This window comes from Chenopodium quinoa, unplaced genomic scaffold (genome assembly GCF_001683475.1).
Source record: "Chenopodium quinoa cultivar QQ74 unplaced genomic scaffold, ASM168347v1, whole genome shotgun sequence".
Classification (NCBI taxonomy): domain Eukaryota; kingdom Viridiplantae; phylum Streptophyta; class Magnoliopsida; order Caryophyllales; family Amaranthaceae; genus Chenopodium; species Chenopodium quinoa.
In genome coordinates this window covers 1499476-1524001 of record NW_018745569.1, presented here as the reverse complement: position 1 = coordinate 1524001, position 24526 = coordinate 1499476, and the positions used below count along the sequence as shown (strand labels likewise).

At 37.4% G+C, this 24526-nt stretch overlaps 4 protein-coding genes across 4 annotated transcripts; 3 read left to right on the top strand and 1 right to left on the bottom strand.

The window, feature by feature from the left end:
- Positions 1 to 882: 882 nt before the first annotated feature.
- On the top strand, positions 883 to 4809 carry LOC110716327 (serine carboxypeptidase-like 34). Its single transcript, XM_021894946.1, has 10 exons — positions 883 to 1324; positions 2285 to 2395; positions 2579 to 2674; positions 2872 to 2964; positions 3088 to 3176; positions 3347 to 3646; positions 3772 to 3911; positions 4023 to 4115; positions 4218 to 4323; positions 4448 to 4809. Exons 1-10 carry the CDS (start codon positions 1057 to 1059, stop codon positions 4598 to 4600), a joined length of 1449 nt encoding a protein of 482 aa, XP_021750638.1. The 5' UTR covers positions 883 to 1056; the 3' UTR covers positions 4601 to 4809.
- A 574-nt stretch (positions 4810 to 5383) lies between these two features.
- LOC110716281 lies at positions 5384 to 9252 on the top strand. Its single transcript, XM_021894889.1, has 3 exons — positions 5384 to 5712; positions 7689 to 7803; positions 8978 to 9252. The coding sequence occupies exons 1-3, from the start codon at positions 5473 to 5475 to the stop codon at positions 9049 to 9051; spliced, it is 429 nt and encodes a 142-aa protein (XP_021750581.1). The 5' UTR covers positions 5384 to 5472; the 3' UTR covers positions 9052 to 9252.
- Positions 9253 to 10331: 1079 nt separating this feature from the next.
- LOC110716289 (pentatricopeptide repeat-containing protein At5g15010, mitochondrial-like) lies at positions 10332 to 13718 on the top strand. Its single transcript, XM_021894898.1, has 2 exons — positions 10332 to 13121; positions 13202 to 13718. The coding sequence occupies exon 1, from the start codon at positions 10538 to 10540 to the stop codon at positions 12374 to 12376; it is 1839 nt and encodes a 612-aa protein (XP_021750590.1). The 5' UTR covers positions 10332 to 10537; the 3' UTR covers positions 12377 to 13121; positions 13202 to 13718.
- Positions 13719 to 15508: 1790 nt separating this feature from the next.
- LOC110716324 (nicotinamidase 2-like) lies at positions 15509 to 16739 on the bottom strand. Its single transcript, XM_021894939.1, has one exon. It carries the CDS (start codon positions 16440 to 16442, stop codon positions 15813 to 15815), a length of 630 nt encoding a protein of 209 aa, XP_021750631.1. The 5' UTR covers positions 16443 to 16739; the 3' UTR covers positions 15509 to 15812.
- Positions 16740 to 24526: the final 7787 nt, after the last annotated feature.

The window sequence follows — 24526 nt, the reverse complement described above, 5'->3', positions numbered from 1 at the left end:
ATTGACCAAAGAGTGGGAGACCACATTGATAAAAATCAAGTTTTCAGCTGTCCAAACTTGCATCTTCTATTACTGGGTGTTGAAGCAACTGAACAAGATGTTAACGAGCTTGAATTAATCATACCCAAGTTGACTGATTTTTATGGAAAGTTCTTAAGATTTGACTTTTCTATATAAAAAATTTAACCACCAACTTTTTAGAAAGTTAAGTGACTTCTAGTGCAAAATACACTATTGTCATAGGCTCATGGCATAAAATTTTATGCGATTTATTTTGTTGTTCGTGCTCCCTTTAACTCTGAAAAAAATTATATTACTGATAGAAGATAGAATGACTAATCATAAGTAAAAACGTTTCCAATTAAGTTGATTCTACCACGTGACACTTTCATTTTCATCTCATTCTTCATGTGCTAACATTTTAATATATTATTCCTTACACATATTAAAATTTTGATAACCGAAGACTTATCCACTAATCAATGTTATATTATATGATTATATTTACAAATTAAATAAGATTTGCATCAAAAAAAAAAAAAAAAAAAAAAAAAAAGATCAAAACATAAGATCAAATAAATAACAATTGAGAATGAAAAATAAAGTGGTGCATGTAACCTACGGCTTAGTCCGGGTCCAAAACTAGTGTGTTGATTGTGTATAGAATTAAAATTTTGGTTAAAAATGTGGTGTCATTTGCTAAAAGAAACTATTAATTAATGCATGTGTACAATATTGTTGATATTCTCTAGATCCAACAAAAAGAAAAATTCAAAAAAGTGCAAAAATTAGGTAATAGCTTAAACTGCAACATTCCACTTTGTCTTACAAAAAGACTCCCTTTGACACAAACTCATCATTTTATATACGGAGTAGCTAACTTCTTTTCCTCAAATTTAAGCATTATTCATGTAAGCTATATATTGTTTCAGTTCTTTGAGTAGTAACATTTTACTGTTTTATAGGTATTAAATAAATGCACTTACTTTATTTACTACTAAAACTCAACATTTTGGGTCTTAAAACTCTTAATTAGTAAATATTCCAGTGAGCAAAATGATTATCAACTATTGTTTGCTATGGCTGCTGGCTGCAAGCACCATGTTTTATCCGGCCGCTGCACGGAACAGCCTAAGCCCGGAAATAATGGCGGAGCAAAGGGCGGATTTCGTAGAGAGGCTTCCAGGGCAGCCAAAGGTGAGTTTTAAGCAATATGCAGGGTATGTGACAGTGAATGCAAGTCATGGGAAGGCACTCTTTTATTGGTTTTTTGAAGCTACTGAAAAGCCTCAAAATAAGCCTTTGCTCCTTTGGCTCAATGGAGGTACATTTTCATTTGTCACACTTGTTATTACGTAGTACATTGTACCACGTATATCATATCATACTACGTAGTACTCGTATATGTATATTAGAAGTATATATGTTCTTTTGTGATAAAAACCTTACCTTGTAATGTTTGTTAAACTTTAGCAATTTAATTACTCCCATTGTCCCAAAATAAAAAGGACGCATTTTCTAAGATATGTCAAAATAATTTGATGTTTCTAAGTTTAGTAAGTTAAACAAATAAAGGGATTTCATTTTTCCGTTAATGACACACTACACTACTATACAATCGATTTGTACGTTATCATGGTAGAGGATTAACAAGAATTGTAAGAATTGAGATAGTGAAGAATGATAATAGATTAATAAGCCATCTAATTCATTGCCTAAAACAAAAAATACCTAGAGTTGATAATAAAAGAATTTTTTCTTTTGGCACAAAAATGAAACATCAACATCAGTTTTGGTTGATAATGGGTGTAACAACAATACAACATGTATAATCTGATGAGTATAATAATTAGTTAGGTGTTAAGACTTGGCCTCTAGCTGCTTGTTATCATTAAATCTTAGGTCGAGTAGTTAAGCTTCTCTTAACTAATAAATTATATTCAATTAAACCATTAGGTCATTATTATTAGAAAGTTTAATCATAAAATATTTCCTCTGTTTCTATTTGATGTCTCTAATTCATTACTACTATAACCGATACATATATTACCCACGTGACATCACGTTGATTTTTTCTCGATGTTAAGTTTCATTACATATTAATTTATTAGGATTTTAAAAATATGTATTTGAATAATTTGATGATGTAAATTAAAAATATGTGCATTGTTAAAAAGCAAAAAGCAAACAGGAATAACAATACTAGTTTAAGAAATGTAACAAATTTTGTCACAAATTATTTCAATAGGTATATCTAACAACAATTTTCAATGTAAATATACAGGGCCAGGATGCTCTTCAATTGGGTATGGAGAAGCAGAAGAATTGGGCCCTTTCTCTCCTCAAAAGGGCAGCAAACCCAAACTAAAGCTCAATAAGTACTCTTGGAATAAAGGTAAATAATCTTGTGTACATTTACTATTGTTGAAATTCTAGGGTAGGGATTTTTTAGAAGGTTATTTTTCACAAAATCGCGGAAAATGTCATGTTACATGCACTATTCGCGATATAAATGTTATTTTGTAGTATTTTTCATTTATACATTGTAGCTCTTACATAAAGTATATGGTATTTTCAGCTGCCAATCTTCTGTTTCTGGAATCTCCTGTTGGTGTTGGATTTTCTTACAGTAATACTAGCAGTGACATAAGTGAACTCGGTGACACCATCGCAGGCAATCATCCTTCAATCTTTTCTAAGTTAATCTAGTACTCTCTTTGCGCGAATACTATAAATAACAGACGAACAGTAACATTGTCTTAACCCTTCATAATGTTACAACTTTTTCCGGACAAATAGAGTAATTATATTGGTATCAATTATATGATTCTGACTGTAGTTTTTTTTTTTTACCTTGATCATGATCAACAGCTAAGGATGCATATAACTTTCTAGTCAGTTGGTACAAAAGATTTCCACAGTTTAAGTCCCATGATTTTTTCCTTTCTGGGGAGAGTTATGCGGGTAATTAAATACATATACACTTCACTCAATTCTTAAGCATTTTTCATCAGTAATTATTTGAAACTAACATTGTACTATACTCTAATAAGTTGGTATTTCTTTTTTTCTTATCCTACTTATAAGGTCATTATGTTCCACAACTTGCTAAGTTCATACTCGACGGCAATAAGATTGCTTCTAAGGAAGATCAAATCAAACTGAAAGGTTTCATGGTACACATTCAGCAATCCTTATAGAATCTTATTTTGTTGAATCATTCTTTTAAATTTCATGCTAAGAAAATCAATTGTATCTTAGTACACAAGTTTTTTTTGAAGTTGACATATGAATGCATATTAATGTCAATGGAGGTCTGCTTATAATGTACAGTGACTTTCTTCAGATTGGAAATGCACTGTTAGACGACGAAACTGATCAGAAAGGGATGGTTGAGTACGCATGGGATCATGCTGTGATATCGGACCGTGTGTACAATGATCTGAAGAAAAACTGTGACTTCAGTAAGAAAAATTTGACTACAGAGTGTAACAATGCTCTGACTCAATACTTTGCTGACTATAGACTGATAGATATATACAACTTGTACGCTCCAATATGTATCGAAAACCAGACTAAAACTCACAGAAGGAATACTCAGCCTCCTGTTATTGATGGTGTTTCTCCTCGGCTGTTCTCCAGATTTGTAAGTCATTAATCCCTTGTTTTTGCTCAGTCATGAGTTATATATGTGAGTTCAGGCAATAAAGCTGATCACAGGCCAAGTCGCGACAAATTGTTTAATGGTTAGGACTTGCTGTTTTGTTGTAGGAAGGGTGGCTCAAAAGACCGTCAGCAGGGTATGATCCATGTGCATCAGACTACACAGATACTTATATGAATAGACTGGATGTCCAAGCTGCCTTACATGCCAGTGTTACGAAACTTCCATATCCATGGACTCACTGCAAGTAAGTGTTAGTAGCACATAGAGTAGGCAGTCACTGATAGATTATTAACTAGCTGCTTAAGGCCTTAAGCTACTGATTTAGTACGTGTTGGTTGTATTTATGGTTTTGCAGTAACAATATCACTTCTTGGAGTGATTCTCCATCCTCGATACTTCCTACTATAAAAGAGCTTATAGCCAAGGGTCTTCGCGTTTGGATATTCAGGTTATTTACTTCCCCTTCCTCAGTTCTTCCCCTCATGCTCGCGAAACCTCACTTCTTGTATGTATCACAAACAACTGATCACGATTGTATTGATACCGACAGTGGAGATAATGATGGGAGAATTCCTGTAACATCAACTAGGTACACTCTTAGAAAACTCCGGTTGAAAACAGTTCAAGAATGGACTGCATGGTATACCAGCTCACAGGTAATACAAGTAACATGTAACATGTTACATGGTTACATGACCTATATAATTGTATATATATACCAAAACATTAATGTTTGAGGTCATCAATGTATAATTCTGAAAGGTGTGTATCTTATAATAGGTTGGAGGATGGACAATCCAATACGAAGGACTGATGTTTGTAACGGTAAGAGGTGCAGGGCATCAAGTTCCGACGACTAAGCCAAGACAAGCTCTGCAGTTGATCAAGCACTTCTTAGCTGGTAAAAAACTACCAGATGCACCACCTTCATGATGAATTGTTGATGATGATATACAACCCTTTTATTTGCCACAAGTTAAACAGATTTTAGTCTTTTTGTTTTGTATTAAGCTTTTAAGAGTTACAATTTTAGCACCAAATGTGAGAGCGAGATCGAATACGTGTAATCATTGTATTGTAGAGATTACATTTGATTTGTAGAGCATTCTTTGATAGAAATGTACTTCAGATATTTGATTACTTAAAGGAATTAATATCTTTACAAATTTATAAGGCGTGTATCTTATAAAATTTGGCACTATTCTATTGATAACTCAGAGTCACAAAAAGTCGAGCTTACCTCGTGTTCAGGTGGGTCATGCCTAAAACGAGCCAAGAAATAGTTGTGGCATGCCAGACTCATGCCAATCATCGTGTCATCGAACCGCCTAATAACGTTTATAATTTAAATTACTTTCTCGATTCTTTTTTACTTGGCATGTTTCTTTTATCACGTTTGTCGATGCACAACTATAATCATCAATAACTTTATTTCTCTATAAGTAAAAATTATAAAAGTTATATATTGTGATAGTAGTTACTGAGACGATTCTGACAAGATCCCACAGGAATATGTTTTTTCTTACATATTAATCACAAAACACGATCAAAGGAGGGGTAGTAAATAGTGTAAAAGTCAAAATGGGTCAAATAAAAAAAACGGAGGAAGTAATTTGGAAAACTCTGGGTCGGCCATTCGTGTCGTGTCTAACCAGCCCTCGTCCCGGTCCGGCCCATTTCTAACATCAGTGAACTAATAATAAAAGAGAAAAAATAAAGCACAGAAGATAATAGAAAAACTGAAGATTGAAGAAGAAGAAGAAGAAGAAGAAGAAGAAGAAGAGGAGAGAGAGAGGGAGATAAAAATGGGGAAGACGAAGAAGCAATTATTATCATCAGCACCATGGAGAGAAGAAGAGAATCCATCTGATAAATTCAAAGATGCAAAGCTCAAAGTCATCAATCAACCTGGTAGTACTCCTACTATGCATGTTCCTGGTAAAAAGAAGAACTCTCTCTCCTCCAACAATGGCGCTGATGATGATGATGATTCTCTCTCCGATATTGACCCCCAACTTCGTTACAGTTTCCAGCGCAACTATCAGGTTTTGTGCTTTCCCTTTTTTTCGATTTTTTTGGGATTTTTTTTTTTTTTAATGTTTAATTTGTGATTTTGGAGTGTAATTTAGCTTTATTTTGACGAATTATAAAATGGGGTTGTTTTTTTTGTTGAATTCTTATTGAATTTCAGGAGTTAGGCTTTGGAATTGTGGTTTTGGAGTGTAATTCAATTCTGTTTCAGTATGGTTTCCTTTCTTCTGTGTTGAAATTCAGTATTTAGGGTTTTGAAATTAGAAAATTACTTATAAGTAACAAATTTTGGTTGGATTATTCAAATTGAGGGGTCAGATGATTAAAAATGGAGTTGAAGTATTGGGTTTTCCACCCTTGACATAGTTGAAAAGAGTTTTGGAATCATGGGGTGATGATGAGATTCATGGTTTTATTCTGATTGTACTTGTTTGAATGTGTGATGCCTAGGATGTTCGTTCTGTATTCGAGTGTACTTGTTTGTAGCTTTACCTGCCATCCCAGGACTTGAAAAGGTTGGCGTAAATTATTGAAATTTCATAGGATGCTTGCACTAGATTTTACTGAGTATCAAATGTTGGAGTAAGGTGTCCAATTAATATTGTTCTGGAATGCAGGAGTGTGTTATCTTAAGATTTTCGTGTTACTCTACCGGGTCTCAAACTAAGTTGATGAATGTCATCTAGGAAATTCTTTAGATGGTATATAATTTTGGAAAGGTGTCCTATTCACAATTATTATAACTCTGGCGTGCAAGGGGATTGTGATAACTATTGACAAGGGTTCTTGAGACTGGAGTTACTCTATTAATACTAGGTATCTCTTTATTCCTATATGTAATAACTATTGACAAGGGTGATTCTGTACTCAAGGAAGGAAGTGTTCCTAAAGTTCTTCAACAAAATAGGATATTATATCTTTGAGGCATGGCTTATCATGGATGAAGTGCCTTTTCTGTTCTTGTTTTTCTCTTGAAGTTCAAGAAAGAGAGCTTTGAAAGAGAAAGCAATGACACTGAAAATGTTCATACTTCGTATTATGATTATGCACACTCTTTAGGATTAATTGCCTTTTCTATTCTTCTTTTTCTTTTGAAGTTTAAGAAAGAGAGCTTTGAAAGAGAAAGCAATGACTCTGAAAATGTCTCATATTGGCTTATGACTATTCGCACTCTTCAGGATTCTATGAATCAGACTTACTATTTGAAGATAAAGGACCCTAAAAAAGCTTGGTTGGCATGAGGGTCACTGCTACTCAGGCCTAAACAGCTTGTACATTGAGCTCTTTACTTTTGAATATTAAACTTTGGGCTATATTGTGATTTTTGATCTTCATATTAAGCCTCAATGTAGATAAGGTCCCAGAAGCTATCGATTATTAGTACTTATAGAAACTATTTATTTAAAGGGTGGACATACTGCATACAAATATTCATCTTTATCATTTTTAGGAAATTATATGGGGGTTGTTGAATCTTTTGACGGAAGAGGAAACTATTCCTTTTATTCCTCAGTTATTAATAATAGTGGGTTTCACTGCTTTTCATCTGCCTTAAAAGCTGGAATCTTATCAACTCTAGAGAAAATTATGTAGCACAACTTTAAAAGTATCTGAAATATTATTCCAAAAGTTTTATTTTCCTGCTAATTCTACAAAAATCAAGGGCTGCTTGTTCCAAAAATTGTTTGCTTGAAGATAAAAGCGGTTTTTTGGACAAGTTAAATAACTCCTATGCTTGTTGTCTTCTGTAATGTTCCACCTTTTTTGCCCCTGATATCTTTTTGGCAAGTTTATAGCTCTTTTAAGGAACTAAAACCCAAAATTAAGTACGTTTGGGCAATTGGGCGTCTAAACTCTGGAGTACTAGCTGTATTTCTCTTAAATTTACTTCTATGAGGTCTGTATGGGTATATGTATTACGTTGATCTTCTTTTGATAGTTTTCATATTGGTTATATAATGCTTATTCTTATCTGTGGATCTAATTGCAGTTTCTTCAGCGGGTGTTTAGCATTGACACCCTTGTCAAACCCCTCCCTCCAGTGATGGCGTATAATGTTTCTCGCAACTTGAGCTTCTTCACTCGTATTTTCACTCAGTTTTTTGGTAATACAAACTTCTTTGGTGTGCTTTTCCCTAGCTGGCTAGGAAAGAAAGTGCATATGTCTCAGCCCCTCAGAAGTCAGAATTGTTCCTGAACCCAAATTGTGTGAAAAGATCATAGGCTTTTTATGTTTGCTGCCATGATTTTTAACTCCTCTTAGTGCCATTTGATCCATATGTTCCTTATCACTTATCAGCCATGTCAGATTTACTTACATTCTTTGATCCTTGTTTGCTAATTGTTATCATGTAGAGCCTCTCATCTCATTTGTCAAAAAGGAAAAGCTGGAAAATCATGTGATAATGGGTGCCTCTTTTTTATGAACCGCTGCTTTATTTGAGTGTCTGGCTGTCATGTGCTTCCCGATTACTACTTTCACTTCAATTCTCTCACCTCTGTTATAACTGCACTAGTGAATTAATCAAATATTGCATCATATCTTTTGATTTGGTTTATATCTGAATCTGATTAATGTACTAAATAGGAGACTTAATTGATTGTCTTGACATCTTAGTATACGAGTGAATTACAAATAAAAATTATTAAAATAAAAAATAAAAGTCTTCTCCTTCTGTGCCTATGCCTCAGGCTAGAAGCTATGAAGTTGACCACTCTATGGAATGTTGTTGGGCACATATTAGCCACTTCTGCATAGATAGTTTTGTCATAGTTATAAGTGAAGATTCATTCTTCTTTTCACCCTTTTGTAATCTTTGCGGGATCATCCAAAACAATCACTCTTCTTTTCACCCATTAAATACAGCAGGTAAACCTCCTGATGGTGATGATTGTGGTTTTGTCCTTTTGTTTGAGAAGTGGGTCACTATCAAAAAGTGATGAAAAAAGGGGTAAAAGATACATAAAGTATGCCATGAGGGAGATCTAGAATTGTGAAGATCCAAAATGCTAATATCATATAGTCAATAGTCTACTCATCTAGTGAACTTCTAGGTGAAGCACTCCCTGTCTTGGTCCATTATAATTTTTGGCTGCTCTGTATTCTCGTCTATGTTATTCTGCTCTGAAGCCTTTTGAGGTCTGGGGTGGAATTTTCAATCTTTTCTGAATCCTGACCATTTCATGTTGCAAAACCCTTCATACTATTGAATATGAAAATAAAATGCTTAGTTCCTAAAAAAAACTGTAAATCTAATTATTGACTTTGGCCTTAAACAGATCCGGAAGGCATCTCAAATGCTCAAAAATCGCTTGGACTTGGACAAGAAGAGAAGGTTCGACGTGTTCGTTAACCAGAAGAAATGCATGTGAATAGCATGTTTTTTGCACGAATTCCTTTTTATTGTCACTTAAGCAAGCTTTCTTTGTTGCTTAACAACTGGAGGGAGTCAGGGAGGTGTGGATGATATATTATTACATTATATCTTGTGCTGAATTCCATTTTTATTAAATCTTAATGTTGAGAAGATCTTATTTTGATCTTTCGGATCTGTTCATCTTGTATATTAAGTTCACCCTAGTTTCAAGCATTCTGTTCACCCTATCACCAGCAAGGCATCTGCAAGCCACATTATAAACAATATCTTCGAAAACACTGTCAGCAGGCTTACAGTTCCCTGTAAACATCACAGCATTCCTTTGAATCCAAATACTATGCACAACTTCTGTCACGCTTCAGGAGTTAGCATTGACTTTCTTGCAGTGCTTAATTGCCCTCAAAACATCCTGATCAAATTGTTGGATTTTGGCTACCTGCAATCAAATAACTGCAACACATTGCACCAGATTTTCTGAGAATAGGGACATTGGAAGAAAAAGGTGCTAAACATTCTCACTGCCACCAAGACAAAGCAAGCAAATAGGGTCACAGGCTATATTCGAAGATAGCAGTCTATCTTTATTAAACAGCTTGTTCCAAAGAGCTAACCACTGGGAAAAAACACTCTTAACAGAGGTTTTATTGTTACAAATCAATTTCTTCCCATCGACTTTTGGCATTTGAGGCTTGAGCTGATTATCTAACTTCTTGATTTACCAAAAACTATCCTTTGACCTTCTATTATGATTTATTCATGAAAAAACAATCCTTTGACATTTTGTTGAATTCGACTCAATATATATTTTAATCTTATTGAATCTTATTGATTTTTTATGAACTACTATTGTTAAAGTATAATCTTATTGAATCTTATTTTACAAATTCATAAAGATTTATCTGTTTCATCTCAATTATCTTATCTTAGAAATCAAAAAAGTCTAGGTATGTTCGAAAAGAAGAAATTATCATTAATTATTATAATACATATTCAATTAAATTATCATAAACTTATCTCTATTTAGATAAAATAAGATAAGTTCATACTACTAAGACTTTCATTAATTTAGATAAAAAAAATTTAATGATCACTAATACGGGCTTATATAATTCAAATTGTATTCCACAAGAGTATCATAGGGAAATGAACCAATACAAAACATACAGAGTAATCTACTGTAATTAGTAAGGCCTTAGTGAAAAGGACTACGGAATATTATTACGGAGATTTCATAGTAATCCATTTCAAATTAAGGAACCAAACACCCTTTAAGAGAAACAATGCACAAGGCTCAACCTTGCACAGTCGCACTGAAACACCTTCAACATTTGTAATAGTCTCTCTCCTCTGCTCCGCCGTGTTGCACCACCATCGCTTCACCGTAGATTGTCGATGAAATCGGTAACTCCGTGAACTCTGCTCAAACTATTATTATAATTATTACTTTCAAGTTTCTCAAAAAATGTGGAAATTCAGAAGAGGAATTTATCTATTAAACTTATCGTATGAGTTGAGTTTGGGTGTTCGTGTTAATTCTATTAATCTGGGAAGAACCCAAGTTCCTAAATTTGTAACTATTATTTCTGAAAATCTCAAATACCCTTTTAGTTTTAATTCCCAAATTCAGTTTTTTTGCTCTGCTACATCGAATTGCTTGAACCTAGAATCGAATTCAACTGATTTAAGTTGTGATAATAATGGTGAAAATGGTTGTAAAAATGATGAAGATGATGGGTTTAGTGGGGATGATGATGATGAGATTGAAACTGTGAAATTGGGTTTTAATGATGGGAAACTTAAATATGATTTAGGGGTTGTTTTGGAAATCTTGAAGGGCAGTGTAAGCAAGAGTGACCCGTCTCAGGGCGAGATTTCATGTGATAGGCCGAGGTTATTCGGTGGGACGGAAGTTACTAACAAGCTCAATCAATGTGGGGTTTCACTCACTTCGGAGCTGGTGGTGGAGGTATTGTCTAGAACTAGGAATGATTGGGAGGTGGCAATCATGTTCTTTCTATGGGCCGGGAAGCAGCCGGGATATGTGCATTCGGTGAGAGAGTATCATTCGATTATATCAATCTTGGCGAAGAGGAGGAAGTTTGATACCGCCTGGTCTTTGATTGATGAGATGAGAAAGGGTGGTATTGTGAATCCTAACACTCTACTTATAATGATTAGAAGGTATTCTGCTGTTCATGATGTTGTGAATTCTATAAACACTTTTCATGCTTTTAAGAAGTTTGGTTTTCGCATTGGGATGGAGGAATTTCAGAAGCTACTTTCTGCTCTTACTCGATACAAGAATGTGCAGGAAGCTGAGCAGTTGCTTTTTAGTAACAAAAACACATATGAATTCAATACCAAGAGTTTTAACATCATCCTGAATGGCTGGTGCAATATTGTAGGTAGTCCGCGTGAGGCTAATAGATTCTGGAGTTTGATGAATGAACTGAGAGTGAAACTTGATGTCATTTCTTTTTCGAGTATTATATCTTGCTACTCGAAGTTAAACAGGCTGAAAGAAGTCCTCAAATTGTTTGCCCAGATGAAGGAAATGGGTATTGAACCTGATAGGAAAGCCTATAATTCTGTTTTGCATGCTCTTGCAAAGGACGGTCGTGCAGCAGAAGCCTTGAATCTTCTGCAAACCATGGAAGATAAGGGCATTGCCCCAAATGCTGTCACTTATAACTCATTGATTAAGCCGTTATGCAGGGCCCGAAGAAGGGATGAAGCACAGAATGTCTTTGGTGAGATGCTCAGCCGTGGCTTGCAGCCCACTATTCGAACTTTTCATGCATTCTTGCGTATTCAGAGGACAGGAGAAGAGGCGTTCATGTTGTTAGACAAAATGAAGGAGTTGGGTTGTCAGCCAAATAAAGATACTTATCTATTATTAATAAGGAAATTTTGCAGATGGGGTCAGCTTGATAATGTGTTCATCCTGTGGGATCAGATGACCGATAATGGTTTAAACGATGATGCAACTTCACATATAGCTTTGATACATGGACTCTTTTTGAATGGAAAGCTAGAAGAAGCACACAAGATATATTCAGAGATGAAGGGGAAAAATTTGCTTCCAGATGCCAAAACAGATGAATTGATCCAGACCTGGTTGTCTAATAAGCAAATGGAAAATTCACCTTTGACGAATTCAGAAGCTAGCTTGGTAACTAATGATCATGTCCCCAGCAAAACCAAAACCATCAAAAAACAATTTGGTCAAGGAACTGGTGCTACAAAGGAGCCTGAATTCAGAAAAGTTATTAAAGAGCGGGGCTTTTCTTTTTGGGAGTAATAGATTATGACGCCTAAATCATCAATACTTTCTGGTAACATGTGAAGATCATCAAACTTCTCAGCAGGCATCATTGTTATTACCCTGCAGAGCTGTATTGTGGATGTTTATCCGAACTTAAACATCCCCCCATGTAAAATATCCTCTATCTCCTCATTGCTGCTGCAATAATTTCATATCCACTAGTTTAAAGAATTTGCCGCCTACACCATCAGCTCCTTCATATGTGTTGGCTGAGAATTTTGGGCTTGTTTGCCATTTCATTCTATCCTGTAGACTGTGGTGCTGTCTGAACATATTCTGGTTTGTAGAATTTCTAATTTGTTGGTTCCATGGGCAATTCTCTCTCTCCTTATAGGTGATGGCTGTGTGAATGGGGAGGAGATTTTGAATTGAGATGGATTATCTTAGTTTTCTATTGTTTGAAGTGTGTGCCAGCAGCGTTTAGCTTGATCTTCTGAGGAAAAACAGTGGTTAGTCTCATCATTTAGTTGCTTGCTACAAGAATTATTGGAAGTCTCTGGGCAGGTAAGAGAACGCGTACATGCAATGTTGCTGGTGTAAGAGAATTGTGCCTAAATGAGAGGCATGAATGGGAAGGCAGATCTGCTAAGGGGGTCCTGTAGGGAATGCAGCCCAGGTTGGATATCTAAAAGTGAGGGTTGTCGCCGTGTAAGAGAACAGCTGAAACTGGAGTATGCATGCTAATTAAGAGTTTTAGGAACAGATGATTATGTTTAAAAATGTAAGACAATCAAGCATTTTGGTATAAGTTTTATGTACTAATATACTATGAATAATACTTGAAAATGCTTCTGAATGCAGAGGATTCTCTCAACCATGAACTGGAAATGATAATTCAAGATATTAAGTAGATGTTGGAGGACGACTGGATTGTTATCATCCTTCACGCTAAGAGGCCTGCAAATGCGGTTGCACATGGATTAGCCAAGATGGGAGCACAGATGACTGAAGATGATCTTAAGTACTACTACTACCCTCCCAAGCCAGTTACAGAAGCTTTTGCTAGAGATCTCAAACGCAACTAGCAGCGTTGGTATGAGTAATCAGGCTCCTGGTCACACGCCTGTTCTCTCTGTTTTTCAGCTTCAACTACGGCATATGCTACTAACCTTTATGCTTTATGTACTGTGTTAGGGATAGCTGGTGTTATATCTAATAGCTTTCCCTCTTTTATTTCCTGTCTCAATGTGATGAGCAGCACTATGTTGCTTAAAGGCATTTAGGCCTTATCTATAATGTTATCTTTGGTGTGTGTCAAAAAATATATGTATATAAACTATGAATAATACAAAGATGTGCGGATCAAAGGCACAGTCAACCTCATTGCAAAGTTAAAATAGGAGCGAATGTGCAGGAAGTGTATGTACAGGGAAATAGGACAACAAGAAGAATGGAAAGCTCTTTAGTCTTTACTCTTTATGCTAAACGATGTATGAACGAACATCCTATTACTATACACTTTCATATATGGAGGACAACGATATTCAAGCATGTTGGTGAAAACCTCGTTCATTTATTTTCATGTACAAAACAGTTGAATTACTTTCATTTTAAAATATAGTGTGTTGAATTTTACTGAAGAAAAAATTGTAAATGCTTTTGTTTATTCATATAAAATCCTTATCATATCTTTCTGAAATGTATGGAGTAATAATTTGAATTGTTGTAGATAATACAATCCGATAATAGAGATGCATACCTTAATATGATCATAGGTACATGCATCATCAACCAACTCTAATTGGAGAGCACATACTTATATTTCGGATTGATGCATTTGCAATTAAAAGGCCTATTGCAGCAATCCTTGGGTGAAAATTGCAATTGTAGCGTTTTATTCACTTGAAAATGAACTAGTTAGACCGAATAAAAGGAAATTTTGGATTTTAACACCTGGAAAAAAAAAAACCCGAAAATGGGTTTTTAACACCCAAAAAAAAATATTTAACACCAGAAAAAATTTTAAAAATTGGACATTACCACCACTTAACGGTCTCCGTCCAAAAATCCATTAAGTGAGGTCCACAGTGACACGTGTCACCATTTTATTTGTTTTAAAAAAGTAAAAATTAAAAAAAAAGAAAAAAAATTTAAAATAAAATAAAATTCCTAAATCTACCCCAGCCCCACCACCACTGCCACCTTCACCCAACGCTGCCGCCGGCGCATCCCCCTCCCCTACCCTTAGCCGACCCACCTAAACCCTCCCCCTTCATTTCCCGCAGCCCTAATCCACCCCAAAACCACCTAACCGCAACCCTCCTTCGCCAAAAATGGCCACGAATCCGGCCACAAATGGCCAAAATGAAATCGGCCGGTTTTGGGGCTAAGTGGCCTTAACCGGCCGATTTCGACCAAAAACGGCCGAATTGAAGCGCTTTGCAGCTGTTGCTGAACAACACAAGCTATATCAAGCATTGGAGAGTGCTAACAAATCGATAAGGAGGAAAGAAATGTACTGCAATCATTTTACCAGGTTATACTGTCATATTTCTTGCAATTAAGATGCCTTTTGGATTTTCAATTCAGATTGCTCCAACAACATCCCTGATCAGACTTCAAGTTCTAAAGTGGGCTATCAAAGCCATTTCCTTTGCCTAGACTCTACTACAGCAACAAAATCAATAAGGTACGCAGTGCGTCTTCTTACAAGGGCACTGCCTTATAGACCACATTCTAGATAGCATTTGATACCAATGAAATTTGGACTACCAAGATTAAAATAGGCTTGCCTTATGGGCCATTGGTTGTAATTGTTGCTTTTGAACAAACACATATCACCTATGAGGCTATAAACTCTTTGTCTGTACCACCAATTGGCCATTTATGCATCCGATTAGGCTGCAACATTTTGGTAGTAATGGCTTAAGAATTTAAAGCTTTAAATGTTTTTATTATTAACCTCTCCCTGGTGGTTTCGGTTTTACCATTGATGATTCTTTCTCTATTTCGTATTGTACCACCACAAGTAATAGACAACAATTCTGACATTTGTTCCTTTTCTACAATTACATTATCATTGAAAAGCTAAGAACTAAATTCTTCTGTAATTATACATAGTATCCAATTAAATTAATCACGACCATATACATTAGATAAAAATAAAGATTTTTATTCAATACACAAGATATTTTACACTTAACATTCAACTTATAATGCTTAAGCAATAGAGATATTCCTTTACAAATAATTATCTCCATGAGAAGTGCAAATACAAGCCATGAAAAATTAAGCCGCAACGGCTAGACACCTGCGCGCGTTGGCTGCCCAAGTTATTTAAAATGTAAGAAGTATTGCCTAATTAGAACATCACAAGACTTTATATAGTAGTAATATACTTGCAATAGACTAATAGAAAAATAAAAGCTACAATTTTACACGTAACTACAAAGTGAGTATATATACTATGCAGCTATGGTGGGAAAGCTTGGCGAAGGCGATTACAATCAAGAAGATAAGCAAAACCATACGCCATATTCACAAGAGTACCTTCATGAAGCTCATCCGATGACGTCGCGGTTGCATCCGTCGAAAAGAACACCCTAAACCCTCGTACAAACGCCTCTCTAGCAGTCGTCTCACAACACAAATTCGTCATAACTCCACTAACAATCACTTCCTTCACGCCCATCTTCTTCAGCCTCTCTTCTAGTCCCGTGTTTCGAAACGCGCTATATGTATCCTTCTCTACCACCTCTATTTCATTCTCGTGATCATCTTTCGTCCCTTCTTCGGCCGCCTCGACTACTTCTGTGATGAGTTTTGATTCGAGACTTCCATCGATGATGATTTCCCCGCCCCACCACTCGCCTAATACGCCTCCATCATCGCCGGGTTTGTGGCGGTGGCGCGTGAGTATGACTGGGATACCTGCGCGTTTGCAGAGGTTGATGGTCGTTGTTATGGCGGGAATGATGGGTTTTGCTATTGAAGAGAAGTAGTTTTGCATGTCGATTACTAGGAGAACTGAGGTTTTCGGGTCGGGTAATCGTTTTCGGATTTCATATTTTTTGTAGGGTGAAGTTGAAATTTGAGCTGCCATTTTTTTCAATTGGGAGTTCGAAATTGAGATTTTAGATTAGAAATTAGAAATTAGAAATGATTCTGTAGTACGTGATTTCTTTTTTGGGTAGAAAAGTTTAAGATGATTGACGATAATTGAACAGCATGTAGAATGTTGTGGAAAGTTGTAAGACTTGTAACGTGGTGTACTTGTATTTGTGTGATATGTGTCCCTTCTATTTTGAGCCACAACCACAAGGCTCTTTTACGAAGTATTTGACCATTAAATCTTACTCTTTTGTGAAGTATTTTATTCTAGATTACACCTATTACATGTTTTTTAAATTAAAATCAGGTTTATTCAAAAAAAATAAAAAATATTAAAATCAGGTGGAGCTTTGTTGCATGGAGTATTTGTCTTTGTATATTGTCAAATTTGAAAATCTTATTACTTAAAAAGCAAAACTATACTCGTATAGTGTATGAATAATAGACAAAACTTACTCTACATTATACGTAGTATTAATTTTTGTGCTTTTGTTCACATTTAACAATATCTATCTATTAGCTATTAACCATTAACATACATTGGCGGATGCAAAACTGTTCATGTGGGTTACAGGATCCACCATTTGAAATCGAGTTCGGGCCAAACTAAATCAAATTAAATTAAAATCGTCTACTGGATGATAAAAATTGTGTAATTATACATCTGGTGATTCATTGATTGTCTCTATTCTTAATCTTGGAGTTCATATATAAAAAGTTTGTGTAAAACACAGTGATTCTTTGATTTTTCTCTATCCTTTTCTAAAGTTCATGTATTATCAAAACCATCTTATGGAAAAGAGAGTTTTAATGATGAAGTAAGATTGAAATGAAAATACAAATAGTTTGTATAAATTTTGACAAACAAAATTGATGTTAAATGTGAAAAGTTTGTGTAATTATATATAATCATCTCTACAATCTCTTGATTATAGATTATTTCTCTATCCTTAATTTTAGATTTCATATACTTTGTATAACAAATAAACATCGCAAATCAAAGATTTTAGAGACTAATAAAATAATTAGGAGAAAGATATAAGCAAGATAAGTATTAAAAGAAAGTGGACACACAATATTTAACGTGAAAAAATTATAAAAAATAACCCACGAACAACGAGCACTGTAATAATCCACTATATGAAAATAAGAGAATATATATAACCCTTGAAAGTGTGAATAGTACAAGAATACTCTCACTATAGGAACTCTCAAAGGAGTACATATTACAAAATAAGGATAAAGGATTAGAGAGATTGTGTGTATGTAGAAACTCCAATCGTGATATGTATGGAGGTACACTCGTAGAGTGTATAGTATCAGAGTATCAGAGTATTGGAGGATGATGTATGTGGATACATACTCCCAAATGATGCCCAACACTACTATTTATATGTGATAGATGTATAGAGGTGGAAGAAGTGTGTGGAAAATTCTACACACATGCTCTTTAAATTGCCACATAAATCTAGAATTTTCATGACCATTCACCAATTTTATATTCTTCCACAATTTTTCATCAATTTCTCAATATACAGGAATTTTCTAAAAACCTTGAGATGTAATAAGTTGGGCTATGAAATTTGGGCCACAGTAGACCAACATCTTGCATAGCTTAGTGGCATGAAAAATGGAATTAAGCTCTTAACATTTTTTTATTGTTGGTTTTCGGTCATTAATGTGTCACAAGATTTTGGGTTATCATTGGTTTGAGATATATTTTGTTCAATTTCATATGTATTTGGTTTAACTACTCATACAAATTTTAAAATTCAAGCGGGACTAAAAATTGAGTCATTATGTTTCGTTGCACAAGAATGGGTACTGACACGGACATGGGTACAAAACGGATACGTCTGTCTCAAAATAAGGGACACGGGTACGAGAGGTTAAAATTCGTGAATCGCTAAACATCGCCCGCAAATCTCCACATAAAGCCCACAAATTTGTATTGAAGTGACTTTATTGCCCTTTTCTTTTTGAAAAAAAACACTCTCTACATCTCTCTAAAAATAATTAGAAAATCTACTTCTCTTAAAAAAATTAATTACGACAATGTCGAGGCGGCAAGCGAAAGAGGTGGCGGCGGCGACGGCGAAGGAAAGGCGGCGACCTGGTGGCAAGGTAAGTATTTAAATAATTTTTTTTTAAAAAAAAATAAATAAATAAGGGGCGAAGGTGGGGCGCCAGCTCCGGTAGCCAAAGCCGGTGGCGTGGCGTCTAGCTTGGAAGCCCAGCCACCGGAGAAGCGTCCAAACCAGACACCAGGCCATAGGCTCTGGCTGCCAAAGCTGGCGCCTCTGCGTATGGGTGGGCGTCCAGTTCAGGCGCCTGCCCACCAGCTATGGCTGCCGGATCTAGAGCCACCGTCAGTGGGTGGGCGTCCTGGCCAGGCGCCCCACTTGCCGCTTAATTTTTTATTTTATTTTATTTTATTTTTTTTTTTAAATTTCTTTTGTTTTATTTTGAATAATTTTGTTTTATTTCTAATTTTTTTTAATGTGTTTGCTTTTTTTAAAAAATATTTATTAATTTTATGTGTTTATTTTTATAAATCCAGTATATATATTTTTTATAAAATCAGATTTATTTTTTGTGTTAATGTTTAATTTTTTTTATGTTTGATGTGTAAACATTTTTTATGTCTTAATTTATGTAGTATGTGGAAATTCTTTGTGTTAATGTGTAATTGTTTATTAATTTTATGTTTATAAACATGACGATATGTTGTAAGTGTTGGTATTTTGTATGTGTAGGTAGTTATTTATTTTTCTAAAAAACTTTGTATGTTTATATTTTTTTTTAATTTTTTGTAGAATTCATTGGGTCGTCATGGTGCGGGGAAGAATCTAGACGTTCTTAGTAAAAGCTATTCAGTGGAGAGGTCGGGGCATAGACATGTTAGATCCCGTGGTATTTCGGCCTCGGCTCGTAGAGAACGGATCCACCGTCGGGATGAAGATGAAGATGATGACAATGAGGAGGAGGATGAGGAGGAGGGCGCATATGAGGATGGGGACGATGGGAGTGGACCGTATGATGATTACAGTCCATTCAGTCAGAGGGTTGATGACATGTACAAGACACATATGGTAGAGGTGCATAAGGGTAGGGGTGGTAGGTTTGTTAGTAGATCTGGCACATCATCTGCGTCCACTGTGTCTGGGGCAAGCAGGAAACGGCCGAGGGCCGTTAATGATTCTTGGGTTGTTAGGAGTGAGGTGCCCGATGGGCCTGTAGACGGGAGTGTGATTCCTATCTTTCTAGGACACATAGCTACCCGTATTTGGGAGGACCAGGAGAGGCCTTCAGTGACGGGCTTGTTGAAATGTCATACCCGGGAAAAGACTTGTAGCTTTTTGCGTACATGGGCTGATGCTTGGCCGGTGGAGAGCGAGATGTTCGAGCGATTGCAGGGCACTGGGGTGGGTCATGTTCCTGCCACCATGCACGATAAGATTGACACTACGCTGATCACGGCTTTCGTTGAGCGATGGCAGCCGGATACAAACTCTTTCCACCTTCCGTTCGGTGAGATGACGATCATGTTACATGATGTCGAGGCCATTCTTGGGATTCGTGTTGACGGTAAACGACTTTGTGCTGTGACTGATGCGGATCAGGCAGATTTGTTGTCGGAGTTGTTGGCGGTGGACAGGACTGCACTGTACACCGAGGCGCTTGGGTTTGGGAACACGGCGGTGTGAAGATCGTATCCGTGTTGGAGCGGTGTTTTTACCCCGGTGCACATAGGACGCACGACACACAGCTGGCTGCTTATGTTTTTCTACTCCTCGGATGTACCTTGTTTCCTGATAAGAGCGGCGGAAACAAGCTCAGGCCACGCGACATAGCTGAGGCATGTGACCCCGACAGTCTAGGCCATTTTTCTTGGGGATCGGCTACGTTGGCGTATTTGTATCGCCAACTAGGATTTGTGAGTCGGGCTGACGCGGCAGGTATCACTGGGTGTCTGACTTTATTGCAGACCTGGATATACGAGTATTTTCCTGCATTGCGACCACATCGTGACCCGGTTCCTATTGATGAGGGGATGCCGCGTGCTTGTGCGTGGAGTCCGCGCTCGGAGAAGAAGTCCGTTGACCGCCTCCGATCGATACGGTTGTTGCTTGACAGGATGTCCCCCTTAGAGGTAAAGTTTATAAATTATTTCTACAATTTTTCAGTAATGCATTTATTATATGAATGTTACTAAATTTTAAAATTATGTGCAGGTGAACTGGATGCCTTTCGGCCCGAACCCTAGTAATAGGGTACCCAGGACCCTGTACACGGGACTCATTCAGTATCGTGATATCGTGGAGGCTTACATGCCCCAGCGTTGTCTTCGCCAGCTTGGATTTGTCCAAATTGTCCCTCCTCCCTCGGCATGCCCGATGAAGGCGGTCCGATCTGCATCGTCGAAGGACTACGCCGTGCATTGGCCGGATATCATGACTACGACGTGGGACCAGTTTTCGATGGTTGCCCGTTTACGGACTACGGAGTTGCAGAGGCTGCCATCTGGGGTTCCTCCCATGTGTGACCACTACTACATGGAATGGTTCAACCGGTATTCGCACTCGAGGTTGATTGCAGACCTCGACCACAGCGATGCTGATTATATGCCACCGCCTACTGCCGTGGAAGCGGTATGTCTCATAAAACATTTGTCGTTGTTTTTTTAACTAAGTTTTAAATGTTATTATTGTATTTCATGTTTTTTTTTGTTGTATGTAGTGGATGGGAAAGATAATGCAAGACATACATAAACTCTCTCTGGAGAAGGACAGCATGAGTGCAACACTGAGAGCTGCTGTTGATAGTTTGGAACAGACCCTTGCGCATTGGGAGTCGGCGTCCAAGAGGGATTACTGATGGTTTTGGCATTTTATTTGTAGAGCACTTTAAATATTATCATTTTAGTTTTATAAATTATTTGACTATGTGTTTTAAGTTTGTAACATTTTAGATTATTGTTTTAGCTTTCAACTTTGACATATTATCATTGCTGTTTTAAAATTTTGACTATGTGGATCCGCGCAACTTACCCATGCAACATATAAATGTAGTAAGCAATACAATATAAAAAATTAATGTTCTCATTAAAATAGCAACGTTTAAATAAGGTTACATAGAAACAATGTAAACATGAAAAACTACAAGGAAGCTAGGGTGTTCCATTCGTGGATCCGGTCATGATATAGCGCATCCCAACCCTCTACGCTCACTGTGCGAATAGTGTACCACCGAGGTATAATCGGTGGCACAGGAAAATCGGATGACATGTCTAGTCGGATGAAATGTCTGTATGACAACCCAAGAAACGCAATAGCTACCTCTCTGACCGGTGTAGTGACAGTCGCACGCGAACACAAAGGGAGAACCGTGGTACAAGGATAATAAGCTCGACTATGCAATCCCAGCCCGAAATGCATGACTGTACACTTGTAAATGTTTGCAACGGCAAACAGATCTAGGGGCGCGTCAAAATAATGATTTTGACCGCAAGGTCCACCTCCCCACCGGATACGCCGCAGAGCGCTATCCAATTCATCCTGGTACACATGACGATAAACATTTCGATTAGAGGCAATTTCGTTGTACATCAACTGACGCACCAAACCGTAGTTGTCTTCGCCCATTTGAAAAACATCATCCACGACCCGGAATCCGCAGTTACCATCTCCGACTACATCATTCCACCCTTCCAAGTGTTGGAAGATTTAGAGTGTTGTTGGTTGCGCGATCGCGAACCATGTGTAGCGCCCGCGCTGGGTAAGCGCGGCCGCGCTGGGTAAGTGCGGCCGCGCTGAGGTCGCGCCTAAACCGCGGACCTCACTGGAATCTGACGGTTTGGAAGGAGAAAGTTGGCGCGCTTCAAGAAGGGTCTTGAGGTATTGCATTGGCTGTGGGAAAACTAAGTAGATTTACTAGTAACCCGGGTGCACAACATTGGTTTGCAGTTAGAAGGGTCTTGAGGTATCTTAAGGGTACGTTAGACTATGGTCTATCTTATAGTGGATTTCCTTCGGTTTTAGAAGGATATTCGGATGCAAGTTGGATCACTTACAAAGAAGATGACTCTTCTGTAAGTGGTTGGGTATTTATGTTTGGAGGAGGTTCCATCTCATGGTCTTCCAAGAAACAGACTTGCATTGCCGACTCCACTATGGCAGCATAGTTTATAGCTCTTGTTTCAGCTAGTAAGGAAGCTGAGTGGTTGAGGAATCTCATGATTGAGTTGCCTTTATTGTCAAAGCCAATGCCACCGGTGGCAATCCATTGTGATTCCAATTCGGCGTTGATAAAGGCTTATAGTCAAGCGTATAATGGTAAGTCTCGGCATATTTCACTAAGGCATAGCCTAGTGAAAGAACTTATCCATGATGGGGTCATAAGTCTTGACTATGTTCCAACAAAGTTGAACTTGGCGGATTGCTTTACAAAGGCAATGCCAAGACATTCCATCATATATGCTATGAATGGAATGGGTTTATGTCCAAAAACACAAATTTGTGAAACCCAATCTAACGCTTGAAGAAACATCAAGTCTTAGATTCAATGTGGTTGAATTGCATTTTTGTTGTTTGTTAGCAATGTTTGATGACCCATATTGCTATGGTACTTGTGATGTTTTGGTAGCGTCATTTAAAGTTCTCAAAGGTTTAGAGTTGAGAAGCTCTAAATGTAAGTGTCTTATCACAAGGGCACATTCACGTATATGAGAACCTACCTATGTAAGTTCGAAGTTTAGCCGCTTCAAGAAGTCTAGTTGGACATATAGACTTTGATGAACTTATGAGAGATACGGACACATGGCTGTTTAAAAGTGTCAAGTGATGAATGATTCGATTTGTCTTGTGTGTACTTCACCTTCGAATGGTTGGATATATCCGCATGATTCAATCCATATGGAAATCATGGGATATGATCATCGTTAAGTGTGTTGTACTAGGTGTCAATTCAATCCGAAGGGACATTGACATTGATGCATGAGATGTGGTTTAATTGTAAGAAGTGGAGAATGTTTTATAGTAACACTCTAAATTGGGGAGGATTGTTGGAAGATTTAGAGTGTTGTTGGTTGCGCGATCGCGAACCATGTGTAGCGCCCGCGCTGGGTAAGCGCGGCCGCGCTGAGGTTGCGCCTAAACCGCGGACCTCACTGGAATCTGACGGTTTGGAAGGAGAAAGTTGGCGCGCTCGCGCGTCATTTGGCGCGCCCGCGCGTCCAAGTGGCGCGCCCGCGCGTCCAAGTGGCGCGCCCGCGCGTCCAAGTGGCGCGCCCGCGCTTGGGTCGTGCATAAACCGCGCCCCCTTCTGCCTCCTTGATTGAATTTTGGAAGAACAAGGAGGCGCGCCCGCTCCTTGTTAGGAGCGCCCGCGCCACTTTGAGGCGCGCCCGCGCCTCCCGGTGGAGCGCCCGCGCCAGGCCTGTTTTTCGCGAAATTCTGACGGTTAAGTCTTTAATAAAAGACTTGGTTTTAGATTCGAAAGATACATAGAATTTCATTCTTCTTCTCTCCCAAAGAATTTCTTCACAATTCCTCACAAACTTCTTGCAAACTTTTGTGAGAAACCTCTTTCAATTAATCTTTCCTTGTGAATTATTCATCTTCCATTGATTCTTAGTGCAAAGAACATTGGGCTGTCTTTTGTATCTCAAAGAGTATTTTCGGATTAAACCCAAGCACCGTTGTGGGGGAAATTAAACTCTTTAGGAAAGTATTCATACGCCTAAGACAGAGTATCAAGGAATTAGACTCAAGTGGTCATCGATTTTCTCATGTTCATGTTGGTTGTAATGGCTTGGAATTTGAGGCAAGTATAGAACTTTCACACTAGTGTTTTTCATTGTAATTTTCTGAAATACTTTGATACTTTGGTGCTTGGCTGTAATACTTTGATTTGTATTTTAATTATACATGTTTTAGGTTTTGTTCCCACAATTGTTAAAGTTGTTCTAGTTGTTGAATTACTTGAAAACCTAACACCAAGTATGGCATGATGATGTTAGGTATCCTGTCCTTGTACGGAAACTGATTAATATCGTTTCTTCCTATTCACCATATA

Coding starts and splice junctions, on each gene's coding strand:
- LOC110716327 (XM_021894946.1), top strand. CDS start 1,057: ATGATTATCAACTATTGTTTGCTATGGCTGCTGGCTGCAAGCACCATG. Junction 2,396..2,578: donor TAAGTACTCTTGGAATAAAG/GTAAATAATCTT, acceptor TGGTATTTTCAG/CTGCCAATCTTCTGTTTCTG. Junction 2,675..2,871: donor ACTCGGTGACACCATCGCAG/GCAATCATCCTT, acceptor CATGATCAACAG/CTAAGGATGCATATAACTTT.
- LOC110716324 (XM_021894939.1), bottom strand. CDS start 16,442: ATGGCAGCTCAAATTTCAACTTCACCCTACAAAAAATATGAAATCCGA.
- LOC110716281 (XM_021894889.1), top strand. CDS start 5,473: ATGGGGAAGACGAAGAAGCAATTATTATCATCAGCACCATGGAGAGAA. Junction 5,713..7,688: donor GTTTCCAGCGCAACTATCAG/GTTTTGTGCTTT, acceptor ATCTAATTGCAG/TTTCTTCAGCGGGTGTTTAG. Junction 7,804..8,977: donor TATTTTCACTCAGTTTTTTG/GTAATACAAACT, acceptor GGCCTTAAACAG/ATCCGGAAGGCATCTCAAAT.
- LOC110716289 (XM_021894898.1), top strand. CDS start 10,538: ATGTGGAAATTCAGAAGAGGAATTTATCTATTAAACTTATCGTATGAG.